We start from the raw sequence: 14,595 nt of genomic DNA on the forward strand, positions 1-14,595 counted from the left end.
GGACAGTGTCCGGTGGCACACCGGACTGTCCGGTGCGCCCATCGACAGACAGCCTCCCCAACGACCACTTTGGTGGTTGGGGCTATAAATACCCCCCAACCACCACACTTCAAGTCATCCAAGTTTTCAGCCATTGCATTCAATACAAGAGCTCTAGACTTTACTCCAAGACACAAAACAAAAGATCAAATCCTCTCCAAGTCCCAATCTCATTCCAAAGACTCAGTGGCTTATGAGAGAGAGACATTTGTGTTCATTTGAGTTCTTGTCGCTTGGATCGCTTTTCTTCTTCCCATTTCTTGTTCTCAACACCTTTGTAATCAAAGCAAGAGACACCAAGTTGTGGTGGTCCTTGTGGGGTCTAAGTGACCCATTTGATTGAGAAGAAAAGCTCGCCGGTCTTAGTGATCGGTGGAGAGAGGGAAAGGGTTGAAAGAGACACGGTCTTTGTGACCACCTCAACAGGGAGTAGGTTTGCAAGAACCGAACCTCGGTAAAACAAATCACCGTGTCATCCGCTTTCATTTGCTTGTGATTTGTTTTCACCCTCTCTTTCGGACTCGACTTTATTTCTAACGCTAACCCCGGCTTGTAGTTGTGCTTAAAGTTTATAAATTTCAGATTTGCCTATTCACCCCCCCTCTAGGCGACTTTCACCCCTCTCCCTCAGGCCCCTCGCCCGCCCATATCCTCGATCTCCACCTCGAGAACCTGTGTGTTGGGTCCGGTGGGCACTGGCCCCTGCGCAGGCGCGACGGGTGAGACCCCTAACCAGAGCACGACACGGCGGCCCGACGACGCGTGGGCACGCAGACCCGACGGCTTAGGCCTGGCCCCGGTGGGCACTAGCCCCTGCGCAGACGCGACGGGTGAGACCCCTGACCAGAGCGCGGCGCAGTGGCCCAACGACGCGCGGGCACGCAGCCCCGACGTGCGGGCTCCTGTTGAGCACGGGCGCAGCCCGCGTGGGTGCAGCCACGACACATAGCAAGCGGGCGCGGGCAGGCTCCTGCCAGTGTGCACATGAGCACGGGCGAGCCCCAGCCACGGGCGGCCCCTGCGTGTGTAGGCGCGGCCCCTGGCGACGGCACGGGCGCGGTCAGCAGCACGGGCATGCATCCCGACGACGAGCGGCTACGACAGCACGGGCACGGTCCATGCCCAAGCGCGCAACCCCGGCAACGGTGTCAGATTTGCCATGGAATAAATTGAAAAGTTAACCGCATTTGATATTAATGCTTACAAGTATTATTCAATTCCATCACTGCAACGCTTGGTTGAAACCAAATTTCCTCCGCGTGTAATGGTGAGAGAAAATTGTGAGTCTTGTCGGCGATGGGCATCGGCAGCATGTCGCGACATGTCCTTCTATTATTTTTCTTGCGCTCGGTGAAGAAATAGAGCTGATAGCATGTTGTAACTCAGTGGTAAACAAGTGGAGAGAGAGACCGAGCAAAATGACAGTTGTATTCCTTTATTGCAGAGACTCTGGTTTATATACAGGTTGATACAGTGTCTCTCAAGGGATGTGTTCCTTGGGAGAAAACTGTCAGGGAAGGGGGTTAATCACATGACAATATTTTGTAATAAAGGCCATGTGCTCGAGGAAGTGAGCAGTTCCGTTGGTTCCAGCGAGCTCGAAGCGGCTCCCTGCGTCGACCCAAACATCGACGGAGGCCATCTGTGTGGCGGCCAGGTAGGCCGGCGTGACGACACGGAGACCCGACGGGAGAGTGGAGACGCACGCGGCGGGGAACCGGAGGTAAGGGGAGTGATCGGGGCTATGGGGCACCGACGAGTCGTGGCGGAGCAAGTGGTTGGTAGAGGGCAAGAGGGAGACGGTGGTGGTGGAGGCGGAGTGGAGGAGGTGGTTGAGGTAGGGGAGGACCCGACACCTCGAGCGGGCGGCTGAGGCAAGAGCGGCCATGTGTATGACGAAATCCCTCGACAAAGCCAAGTGCTGGGGTAACCGCACTGCCGCTCTCAATGCCTCTGCCGCCTTGGTGAGGCCAACAAGGAGTGTGAGGAGGCGCTCCAGATTCATCTATCCTACGGCCAACAAGGTGAATGGATTGCTTGGGTCTTGGGCTAGCCGGCACAAAGATTCCTTCTCGGATCTCAAGCAACTTCCAGACTGCAGGTATGTGATCGTCGGGGAGGGAACGCTGCCGGTCATGTCGCGAGGATGTTCTTCGAGCACGACATGGCTGATGGCCGCCTCTGCAACGGCGTCGAAGCTCCCTTCCTCATCCATGTCGGCGCGGAGGACCATCAGCGGCCCGAGCTGCTGCAAGCCCTTGAGGTCTAGACCCTTCCAATAGCTCACTGTGATTTTGCTCGCTCCTTCGGTTGTTGCCCTATATTTTTTTATTTGCATGAACTTTATATATCATGCATCATGCATATGTCGAGTCAATTATTTTTATATTCAGTGCCAACATATGTTCCATGTAACCCTTCTAAGTGACCATTACAACCTATTCATGCCACATAAATTCTAGAGTTCATGCAAACATGCAAAGAATGAGGTTCAAATACCATTGACAGAAATAATATTGCCAACTTGCAGCTATTTAAAGATATATAACTATTTAAGACCTATTTCTATTATTTCAACCATACTAATGACATAAATTACTTTCACAATCATGTAGATTTGCTAGATATGCATACAGTACCACCATTTGGTCTAACTTCGATTTCCCTTTTGGTAATGCTTTGTTATGCCACATTGCCACTTCAATTGTGTTCCTGGGAGTTCTAGCTGTTAAATATATTGCCACTTCAATTCTGTTTCAGGGAAAACAAGCTGTCAAATATTGAGATAATTGTAGCAGACATCAGTAAGTTTGAGGTATGATTCAGTTTGGTGTCTTGCTGTGCTTTGGATATTTTGTCATGGCTCTTTATGTAGCACATGAAAAACTACAAGTCGCTTCTTAAGAAGATATCCAGGTGGATGAAAGAGGATGGCCTACTATTCGTTCACCGCGCCTGCCATAAAACATTTCCATATCACTTTGAGGTAGAAGATTAATGACCCTCAGTTTCACTATTCATATGGTGCATTCCACCGCCTATCTGCTATATGTGATAGTTAAGAACTCAATATCTTTAGCTGGAACTCAAGCATCAGTAAGAGGTGGTGTTTGTGCTGTCAGAGTTTGTGAACCCGAAGAGGAGCACACTTTGATCACAAGCATTGGATGTGGGGTCCGAGTATCGAGCCGATTGCACATCAGACTGCACCCTTCATGTTTGTGCACTTGTCAACACCGCTGGTCCGCTAGGTTCTAAGATAATATACAAGTGTCCTATTCTTTACTTCACATCCTTTGTTTTTAGTATCACCATGTTATAGTTCTATCTATACTCACAGTTAGTTTCTATCTATCTAACGATATACGACCCTCCTTTGATTTTAGGAACATCTTATACACGTGTTATTTTCTATCTATCTAACGATCAAGAGTTTTATATCAATTTTCTAGAATTTTATAACTACTAATCATCTGATAGTGTATTAGTGATTTTGATTTTTCTAGACATTCTTGAGATGTGCTTATGTATGGATAGCATCATAAATGAATTACGAAATATTTTCTCATAACAATATAAAGTTGTCGTGGTATTATATGTTACCGTTGCAACGCACGGGCACTCACCTAATTATACATATATAACCAAATATTTAACGTATAACAATTATTATGCACTGTTTTAAAGTTTATAAGATAACAGATATAAAATATTGCAAAAAACACTTACTTGTTATATGATATTATTAAAAATATCTTCTAACATTTTGTGATACAAAGTCATCGCTTATATCATCGAGATCAATCTCATCCAACAACTTTTTTCGATATATAGAATCGCCAAGCCATTTAACCTCTCTTGAGTTATTTGTTGACCATAAATAGTTCATAAAACTTTTTTAATTTTAAAAAGCTTCCCTCTACCGAAGCAACCATCAAAATAAAATTTGTTTTGCTTCTTTAGTGGATTTATCATCATCAATATAAACATAAAAATTAAGAGCTAAACCAAATACTATTTTGAAACGGATGGAGTATTCGATAAGTATTTGAGACATTAGTTTAACAATATAACCGAGACTAGTCGATAACTCGATAGTGCATCGCTTTTTACGTATTTGTGTCTAGAATAGATAGGTTTAACAAAAAAAATGCTAACGTCCAGTGGCTAGGGGGCCCACTGTTTTTGGGGGCCCGGTGCGGTCGCACCCACCGCACCCCCTCAGGCCTCAGGGCCGGCCCTGCCAATGGACAAAGTAATGTATGTGTTATCACAATTATTCCATCCTTCTATCATTCCAAAACGCATACCATTATCTTCTATTTCTTGTACACGAGCCGCCACATATCAGAGCGAACACAAAAACACCACTCACTTCCTAGTTGAGTGCAAAAGGAGTTTCCCATCCCAATCATCTTTCCCATTAAGAAGATTTGTATACATTCACCGTGGTCTGCTACTTCAAGCAACTTATAAAGTCAACTCGTGTGAATATAGCTATTAACGTCTCAAGCATGAGTCCCTCCTCTAGGTATATCTTAATCTCTAAATTTTAAAAACTTAGTACTCCCTTTATTCCAAATTATAAGTCATTCTAGCTTTCTTGAAGAGTCAAACTTTTTCAACTTTGATCAAGTTTAGATTTATAACACTAAATAGCTATACTATGAGAATATATCTAATGAAGAATCAAATGGTACTTATTTGATATCATAAATGTTAATACTTTAGTGTATAAACTTGGTCAAAATTGAAAAGTTTGATTCTCCAGGAAAATAGGAATGACTTATACTTTGGAATTGAGGGAGTATATTTTTTACTAGAATAAATATGATCATATATATATATATATATATATATATTACTATTTATAGAAGTAGTACTATATATATCATTATACTTCTGTTACAAATTTTTTGAATCAAATTAAATATAAAAATGCTTAAATTCTTTCACATCTTTTAGGTGGAGCCGCCTTTTTAGCTTTGTCGATTGAGTTTGGTCGCGTGCGTGTGCTGAGTGCTGACTCAGAAGTACAAAGTCTTTTTGTGGGCCTAAGTTAGAGTTTAGAGTACTAGAGTCTAGAGGTGAGTTGGGGTGGTTGCAAACGCACGCACCTGTGGTATAATTTATGATTAGGAGGAACCAAGTGGCTGGGACACATGCATCAGCTAGCTTCAAAATATGACATTAATTTGGGCTGTCATCTTTCGCCAAACCACTTCAAATGTCGACGATCGATGACTTCATGAGTATTCTGTGGTTGGACACACATATGGACCGTAGAGATTGGAGGTTGCAAGCGTATGTACAATCCTGACAGATGTACTTAAGTATAGGACAGCTAAAATACAATAAGCAATTAGAGCATCCAATAAATTAAATTGATCAATCAACTAGTTCTCTGTCTCTCTAGAATAAAGTCAAGACATAGTGTCTTCGTTAAGAGACGTGTCTTGAGTTTTTTTATATTTACCTTATTAGACATATTCGAAGATATAACTAAAGATATCCATTGTATATGTCATAAGTAGATATTGATGATTTAATGAGAGTCTGTCCCCAATGCGTAAAGCGTTCACACTAAGCCTTGGTTATATATCCAACAGGCAAAGTATAAGTATGTGATATACCATACACAGGCAAACACATAATCGACGGAATGGAATGGATATTATCCTTCTTTTGACGCCTTTCGCAAGTGATGGCTTGATGAGTATTATTTTGCTATTAATTAATCACTAAAGCCTTGTTCGGTTGTTTAGGGATCAGAGAATACTGATGATATTAAATCTCTTCCAATTTAATTTTAACTAACAAATGGTTTAACCTCCTTCAATCTTTTAATCTACTCCTAATCGAACAATCACTAACGAGGATTCGCAAAGCTTGCATTCACGTTAATTAGTTTCTGCCAAACTCACATCACACACCATGGACATTGTCCTCTAGTTGAACGGCTATCTCTCACCAGCCAATTGAAAAAGAAAACAAAACAAAAAATGAAAGGTTGTGCGTTATTAAGGATCAACGAACTGATGACAGGGCACGACTTGGCAAACAAATTTTGCCGTGTATTTCATGCACGGCGATATGTTTATATATATACTGATATACACTACATGCATGGCGTTCTTGTGACTCATGATCAGCAGGTATATACCTAACATGGGCAGAAACAGAAGCAGAAGCAACTACTACTGCTCACATGGTTGGCGCGGTGTGTGCCCGTGCCGTGCATCTATACCATGCATCTATATGTGACTTTGTGAAATAAAAAACAAACACGATGTTGCAACTTGACAGTTAAGTAACATGTCACGATGATAGCTAGAAAATAAAAAAGACACGTAGCTACATGCCTACATCTCTCGTGCAGTCGGCAGTCCAATTAATGCAAGTGTAGAGCTTCTGCTAGTGGTTGTCGAGTAGACACATGCTAACCCGCGTTGTATTGTATGGTATGCATTATTGCTCTCTAATTATACGCGCATGTGTAGGTGTGATGTGGTGTAACACGGTTATTTATTAGTAGTTGGAGCGCTCATGGAACCGTGGAATATTCATTCGTCATGAATCATTTTTTTTTTAAAAAAAAATTCTCGTGTTCGTTTAAGCCATAGAGCTAACAGTTAGCAAATTGTTTGATACAACGAGCCAACTAACTATTGGCTATAGCCAGGGCCGTCCCTGTGGGGAGGCCGAAGGTGCGGCCGCACCGGGCCCCCAAATTCATAGGGCCCCCTAGCCACTAGACGCTAGCATTTTTTCTGTTAAATTTATCTATTCTAGACACAAATATGCAAAGAGCGATGCGCTATCAATCAGTCTCGTTTAAATTGTTAAACTAATGTCTCAATTGCTTATCGAATACTCTATCCGTTTCAAAATAATATTTGTTTTATCTCTTGATTTTTATGTTTATATTCAACTAGATGATGATGAATCCACTAAAGAAACAAAATGAATTTTATTTTGATATAGATATAGTATTATTTACTATACACATGATGGTTGCATCGGCAGAGAGAAGCTTTTTAAAATTGTAATATTTTTTGAGCTATTTATGGTCAACAATAACTTAAGAGAGGTTAAATGACTTGACGATTCTATATATCGAAAAAAGTTGTTGGATAAAATTGATCTCAATGATATAAGCAATGACTTTGTATCACAAAATTTTGTATCACAAAATGTTAGAAGATATTTTTAATGATATCAGACGAGAAGTAAGTGTTTTTGACTATATTTTACATTTGTTATCTTATAAACATCAAAACAGTGTATAATAATTTTTATACGTCAAATATTCGATATTGTATGTATAATTATATATATTTGTGTGTGGATAGACCCTCTATATCGAATTTCGCACTGGGCCCCTGAAAAGTCAGGAACGGCCCTAGCTATAGCTAACTATTAGGTGTTGTTTGGTTTACGAGACCTAATGTAAATGGTAACGGTAATGGTTCCCGTTTGAGTATAGACGGTAATAAGTTTAATAAGTCGGTATCAGTTTTTAATGTGGTATCCGATTACGTTTGCACTTAAGCAAACATAATTTAATATTATCGGTTACCCTTCACGTTACAAATATGTGAACCAGACAACACCTTAATTATGACTGTTTCGAATCTTTCACTAATATGTTGGTTAAACTACTAGTTTTCTGCCATACCCCTGCAACGAGTAAGTGAAGACTGTGTTAAAGAATAAGGGGCATTGTTGTCTTCTGCCAAGTTCTAGCTGCTCCGATTTAGCTGTGCTGTTTAAAACATCTGCAGCTAATTTTAACTGCTAATAGTTATCTTAGGTTCGAAATACCGGTATATGCGTAATCAAAACTCACTATTTTTATAGTAAAGGTTCATATACTGCATTTTTATAATGAACTTAATATTTTCTATATTCTTAATTAGAACAGTGGATGGACCATTTTTGCAAGTACCACAGGTACGTAGAAGTGGCCTCCAAAAATGCTTTGACTATTCAACTAATTTTTTCAGGCCACCAGTCCACCAGGGGTCCACGGCGCGCCATTAGCGAACCGCGACCTATTCGCCGTCGCCAATCGCCAATCGCCAATCTCCTCTCCATCTCGACATCCGCAGGGCGTTCGACGAAATGCGACGCAAACGCCTTGCGGCGCGCGCCCATGTGGCCAGGCGTCTCCCCCCCGCACGCTCCTCCTCATCCGGCCTCGCGAGCGCGCGAGGGAGACGTCGCTGTGCCAGCGCGAGGCGGACGTCACCTCACCTCCCCGCCCCGCGTAGCTTTTCTGACCCGGATGCTACGCTGCGTCTCCACTACTCCGCCTCCCGCCCTGCCGTCCATGTCACGCCTCGGCTCCTTCCTTTCGCCTCCCGACTCCTGCCTGCTGCCCCTTGTCCTCTTCCCCACCTCCTCCGGAATCTGGCCGCGCACCTACTCGTCGCCCTCTCGTTTTCCCGTCTCCGCTTTCTTTATCCTGCGGGCGGAGCGGGTAGGGTGGGGCGGTCGTTGCTCTCGGATCAAGAGAAAGGGAGGAAAAAAAAACAGCGCTTTCTTTCTGTGGCCGGCGGTTCGCCCGTCGCTCACTGGCTGAAGCGGCTGCACCCGCGCCCTCTTGCTGTGTGGCCACTGGCCAAGCGGGACACGGAACTCGAGCTCCGTTTGGGGATTCCGGATCACTTCGAGGTGAGCAGCTTTGCTGAGTTGTGAAGCTTTTCATGGTGTCTTGGGATTTGGCTTAGTGGTGTGGTACTCTGGGTAATCGCTCGGGCTCGGAGGATAGGGTCATCACCAATGATTCGGCTTGTTTGGATAGAACGCCGAGTCCCTTTGTTGACTGAATTTGTAATCAGGAGCCCAAGGATTAGTATCCATGTTGCTTCGTCTTGTTCGTGTGAGGTCAATTCTGAGCTGTTCCCCTTTGTACCGTCAGCTCAGTACCTTGTTTTTATTGTGCTCTCTGCTCTCTCACCACTGTACTAGGCGTGTCTTTCATGTTGACAACATACTGGGTTCACAGGAATTTTTGGCACTTTTATGTTTTGTCCCTCGGCTCTTCCTAAGGTAAGGGATTAAAAAGGTATCTTTTTTTCCAGGTCACGAGGTGTATGCCCTTTGCTAATACTGTAGTACAGAAACGGTGCCTACTGCTCAGTGATGAATGAGATCTTTTCAATTTGTCACTGCAAAGGTTTCTCCAATTTCTTCTGGATTCATTCTGTTCTTGGTTGCAGGCTAAAGGGATTCTGATCATCACTTAAGCTCAAGATCATGAGTTGGTTAAACAAAATTTTTAAGGGTTCAGTAAACAGAGTTTCAAGGGGTCACTATGATGGAGACTGGCATGAAGGTCATTCATCTGATCACACCAGAGTATGTGCTCTGCTGTTGAACAAAATCTACCACGTGCATTCCTTTTCTACTGCAGCTGGTCATATCTGTTCGTATAACCTATGCCTAAACAACTAAGCTTTAATCTTACACCTTTTATTCTATAGAATGCACTATCCTGAGACAAAAGAAATGGCATTCAATGTTGCTTGTTCTCATTACTGTAGGATACTTACGATGACAGTGATAATGAAGATATAGATCGTGCCATTGCATTATCGCTAGCTGAGGAAGATCATAATAAGGGAAAGTCGGTGGCTATTGGTTAGTGTTTGCCCAGCTATTCATATCCTGTTACCTCTTTGTTTATGCCATCATTGTTGACCATCTTGTCCCATATGATAGAATTCATCTCCTTGGGAACAGTAGCTTTGTAAATGAAATTGATCTAGACTACACCATTGCTGAATTTTAATGTAGATACTGACTATAATCTGGAGGAAGATGAACAACTTGCACGGGCTCTGCAGGAAAGCCTGAATGCAGAGTCTCCTCCTCGACAGAATGTTCCTATTGAGGATGTGCCAGTGCCTCAATGGAATATTCCTGTTGAGCGGGTGCCTCCTCGACAGTATGTTCCAGCAAATGAACCAACCCCACATGTTTACCCACGGGGTGGATCCAGGTACTTATTTTTTGCGCTGATTTATTTGATATTTTAGTTGTGAAAATCATAGAAATCTCCTTCTGTTTCGTTTCCATATTATAAAAATGGCCAACATTGATTTGACCAGAAGTCCTGTTATGTGTATAGGATTTGTGCTGGATGCCAAAACCCAATTGGCCATGGACGTTTCCTTAGTTGTATGGATTCAGTTTGGCATCCTCAATGCTTCAGATGTTTTGCTTGCAACAAACCCATATCAGAGTATGAGGTATAAGAGAGTGTCAGAGTAGTATTTTTCCATTTACTGTTCATCGAATTGATCAACCGATTCATGATAATGCATCTTTGTGCAGTTTGCTATGCATGATGATCAGCCATACCACAAATCCTGCTACAAAGAGTTTTTTCATCCGAAATGCGATGTTTGCAACAACTTTGTAAGTGCCGACAATCCAAGTTTATGGATACGCATGAAGGTATTGATCAGAATATATTTCTGATCCGTCTGTATAACTGCAATTATTATGTCTTCTTCCCCAGATTCCAACAAATAGAGATGGCCTCATTGAATACCGAGCACATCCTTTCTGGATGCAGAAGTACTGTCCTTCCCATGAAGATGATGGCACTCCTCGGTGCTGCAGTTGTGAACGAATGGAGGTCAGTAAAAGTTTTCTATATCTGTCAATGAGTCCTGTTTCCCTGTTCAATTCCTGATTGGAAGCCGCTCAGTTATGGTTATTACGGCACCACGACGAGCCGAGTCGCCAGCCGGGCACCTGAACGCCTAGGCGACCATTTATTCAGCAGCAAGTATGCAATATATACCATATGATATATAAAAAACTAGCAAATAAAATATAGCTCCACCAAGTAGCATGCAACTATATATGTCTGGGAGGTTGCCGCGCAGGCGTGCAGCATGGGGGTGGGCGGCCGGTGCCGGTGCGGGCGGCCTGGCGGCTGGCGGCGCTAGTGACGGCGGTAGCAGGGGAAAGAAAGAAAAGAAAACAAGTACTTCTACTACAGTACATAGGCGACGGCGCGTAAGGGTGATAATGAGCTCTAAATTTTATACTATAAAATTTAAGGATCGGATCGGATATGATCATGCTCTATTTCTATTTCTATTCATTTTTAACTAAAATTAATTAAGAGCCCAAACAAATTGTGAAGAAACATTTGGATCGTGATCCATTACCACCCCTAATAGCGTGGCGTAACTTGGAGCCTGCCTAGTCGTTGTGGCATCGTCTAAGTCGACCAGGTGCCCACCTAACTGGGTCCAGGCGACACGATGTGATAGACCATGGCGTTCGTTGCCGAGCGCCTGGATGCCTAGTCGGCGCTTAGGCAGCATTGTGACAACACTGCGGTCAGTTTTGACTAACATTTTGAAAATACAGCTGATTTGCTTGGAATCAGTATATATTACTATGCGTAAGAGCTGGATAGATTGAGTAGCTACATCATTTAGTTCCTATGCTCTTCATTTTTTTTTGCTACAACTCTCAGCTGTGGCCGTTTTCTGCTCACTGAGTCACGAGGTCGCGGGTTCGAAGCAGCCTCTCCGCATTTACGGAGGAAGGCTTGTGTCGGTTTATCCCTTCCCTAGACCCCACACATGTCGGAGCCCATGGCACTGGATCTGCCTTTCTCAGCTGCGACCATTGCACTTCAGTACTAGTTTTAGGATGCCAGCAACACAGCCAAATTGTGGTATTGGCCAATGTCACTGCATGGATATTTTAGAACTGTTGGAGCCAGCATATAGCCCAGCCTACAAACGTAGCACCTCCCAGTTAACCGTTTTGCACAAATGATGACAAAGTTGTAAGCAGGGTACTCTTCCTAAGCCCACGCAATATGTGGGAGTGGCAATACACGTTTTTTTTTTTGCAATTAACTTTTGTGCCTTTATTGGTTCTTTCATTTCTTCTGCAATTATTCCTTTTCGACTGTGCTCTTTCTATGACGTTACAAGCTGCCCTGTGCGTCTATCTTCTTATACTCCTTCCATCCTGAAATCAGCCAAGGGAGATCAAGTACATAACATTAGATGATGGGAGGAAACTCTGCTTGGAATGTCTCAATTCTGCAGTAATGGATTCTCCAGAATGTCAACATCTTTACATGGATATTCAGGAATTTTTTGAAGGTTTGAACATGAAAGTAGAACAGCAAATTCCATTACTTTTGGTTGAGAGGCAGGCTCTTAATGAAGCCTTGGAAGCCGAGAAAAATGTAAGTGGCATGAACTGGTTATTTGGTGCACAATACTTGACATATTCTCTTAACTTATGACATTTTTATTTTGCTTTGTTTAAGGGGCACCACCTACCGGAAACCAGAGGTCTATGCCTTTCTGAGGAGCAAGTTGTTAGAACGGTGAGTTCTTTGTTGCTTTTCTCTGCTGATTTGACTACTACCGCAGGTAAAGTATAAGGGATGGATGTACTGAGTGATATAATTCGTCCAGATCTTAAAAAGACCACAGATTGGACCAGGAAACAGAATCTTAGATATGATTATAGGACCATACAAGCTGTCTCGGCGGTGTGAAGTGACTGCAATCCTTATATTATATGGTCTGCCAAGGTAAATTATTTTAGGGCTAGTTTGGCAACCTAATTTTCCCAAGGAAAAATGAACTAATTTTCTTGGGGAAATGGGGTTGCCAAACTAGCCCTTACCTTTAATTTTTTCCTCGATTGTTTTATTGAGGTCATCATTCAAGGTTTCTGCCACTTCCACTGTGAATGAACCTTTAATGGATCCTGAAATCGTGATGTTCTTATGTTTGAAGCATAGCTAGGTAGATCTACTTACTTCTTGTTTATATGATGGTTACACAGATTACAAACTGGTTCCATTCTTGCCCATGAGATGATGCATGCATATCTTCGTCTCAAAGGTAATTTATTTATGCTAATACTTTTTTGTGATTCACATGTATCACTATCACTTTCTGCACTAATTTTCTTCCAAAAAAGATTGACAGTTGCTACTGTTGTTGCTGACATGATTTTCTCTTTTTAGGATTCCGAAACCTTAGTATTGAGGTTGAAGAAGGCATCTGCCAAGTTCTATCCCACCTGTGGTTAGAGTCGGAAATCATCGCTGGTTCTAGTAGCAACGTTGCATCCAGTTCAGAAGCATCATCATCTTCGTCATCCTCAGCTCCTACCTCTTCAAAGAAGGGTGCGAAGACCGAATTCGAGAAGAAGCTTGGGGCATTCATCAAGCACCAGATCGAAACGGATTCTTCCGAGGCATACGGAGGTGGTTTTAGAGCTGGCTATCCGGCTGTTGAGCGCTATGGCTTGAAAAGAACCCTTGATCATATGAAGTTGACAGGGTCTTTCCCATATTAAAGCAACAGAAGTAAAGGAGGGGGCTTTCTTCCAGTTGTGAGGATACACTCCACATTGGAGGTTTTGGTTTGGGTTATACATAACTGATATGCATACCAAACGAGGGGAATTGTCTGTAAATCAGGAGAACCCTCTGCTGCGCGGAAACTTATTGCAAACTGTCTTTTTATAGGAAAACGATACATGCAAGTTTTCAGACAGGGAACTTGAGAGGATCATATGTAATTTTTGGGCACTTGTTTTTGACTCCTTTGGTTATCAAAAACAAGGCAACATAATAAGATTGAAATTTATCTTCATCTTTAAATTCATCCTTTCTCTGGGAAGAAAGATAAAGGTATCATTTAAATTAATAAGGAGAATGTAAATAAGATAATAAGTAAAATGCATTGGAGAAAGACGTGAAACATATCATACAATCTTATGAACATTGCTTACTTCCTTCGACTTTTTTCAATATTAAATCAAAGATTACATTTATACCTTTGGTTTTGTGAAGCTTACAAGACGAAGAAAGAATTACATCTTCATAGATAAGAGCATGACATTGTTTATCTATTTATATGCACTCTTCGACCAATAGATAAGAGCACAACTTTCACTCTTTTTTTAACCAGAAGATGTCTAAATGTATGGCATTGTTCATCTATTTATAGGCACAGATTACATATTTGATAAAAATACATTTACGCCTTCAGTCATCTTGGCGAACGAACTCTTGAAGACCTGCTTCGGCTTCCTCTAGCTTCATCATTTGCCCCTTTATTATGCTATTCCGGAGCTTGTATCTTCGTCTGCAATTGATTCATCTGAAGATGTTTTTGGTAAGAGTGATTGTAACACTTATAAATAGACAAGAAAACATCTAGTTTTGTGATGTTTTGAGGACCTTCGAAAAAAAATGTCCCCAACAGTGATGATGAGCTCTTTGCTTAGTTCTCTAATTCACTTCCCTTTTCCGCATTTACTTTTATCCCCCACGATGGGCAAAACTTGAACTTCATTTACGGTTGTCTCCAACCAAATATTCTATATGGTCCTCTAACCTAAATATACAAAAGATTTTCTCCTCTATAGTTTGTAACGGTGTCTTTTAAGCCCCGTTTAAATACAAAGACACTCTTTCATCCTCTATATAGAGAGACTTTCTCCTCTTCTCTATTTTTTTGATATTTTAGACAATGGGTTTAAGCA

At 42.2% G+C, this 14,595-nt stretch overlaps 2 protein-coding genes across 7 annotated transcripts; both read left to right on the plus strand.

Annotated features, from left to right (window-relative positions):
• Positions 1–1,523: 1,523 nt before the first annotated feature.
• On the plus strand, positions 1,524–3,350 carry LOC103640536 (uncharacterized). Of its 3 annotated transcripts, XR_002266764.2 has the most exons (4): positions 1,532–2,063; positions 2,141–2,302; positions 2,800–3,025; positions 3,119–3,350. XR_002266764.2 is itself a non-coding variant. In XM_008663501.3 (3 exons), exons 1-3 carry the CDS (start codon positions 1,926–1,928, stop codon positions 2,821–2,823), a joined length of 324 nt encoding a protein of 107 aa, XP_008661723.1. In that variant the 5' UTR covers positions 1,526–1,925; the 3' UTR covers positions 2,824–3,350. The 3 variants fall into 3 exon arrangements, 2 of the variants coding, with proteins under 2 accessions (XP_020402779.1, XP_008661723.1); XM_008663501.3 differs by having other exon boundaries at positions 1,526–2,063; positions 2,800–3,350; XM_020547190.2 differs by having other exon boundaries at positions 1,524–2,302; positions 2,800–3,350.
• A 4,532-nt stretch (positions 3,351–7,882) lies between these two features.
• Positions 7,883–13,710, plus strand: LOC100281489 (uncharacterized). Of its 4 annotated transcripts, none has more exons than XM_008676607.4 (13): positions 7,883–8,715; positions 9,126–9,133; positions 9,264–9,402; positions 9,588–9,684; positions 9,841–10,045; positions 10,175–10,295; positions 10,381–10,464; positions 10,568–10,687; positions 12,059–12,271; positions 12,356–12,415; positions 12,507–12,625; positions 12,883–12,941; positions 13,067–13,710. In XM_008676607.4, the coding sequence occupies exons 3-13, from the start codon at positions 9,301–9,303 to the stop codon at positions 13,399–13,401; spliced, it is 1,515 nt and encodes a 504-aa protein (XP_008674829.1). In that variant the 5' UTR covers positions 7,883–8,715; positions 9,126–9,133; positions 9,264–9,300; the 3' UTR covers positions 13,402–13,710. The 4 variants fall into 4 exon arrangements, with proteins under 4 accessions (XP_008674829.1, XP_008674823.1, NP_001147879.1 ...); NM_001154407.2 differs by having other exon boundaries at positions 8,348–8,715; positions 9,126–9,169; positions 13,067–13,690; XM_008676601.3 differs by lacking the exon at positions 9,126–9,133 and having other exon boundaries at positions 8,048–8,715.
• The last annotated feature ends 885 nt before the right edge of the window (positions 13,711–14,595 follow it).

This window comes from Zea mays, chromosome 1, assembly GCF_902167145.1.
Source record: "Zea mays cultivar B73 chromosome 1, Zm-B73-REFERENCE-NAM-5.0, whole genome shotgun sequence".
NCBI classification, from domain to species: Eukaryota; Viridiplantae; Streptophyta; class Magnoliopsida; order Poales; family Poaceae; genus Zea; species Zea mays.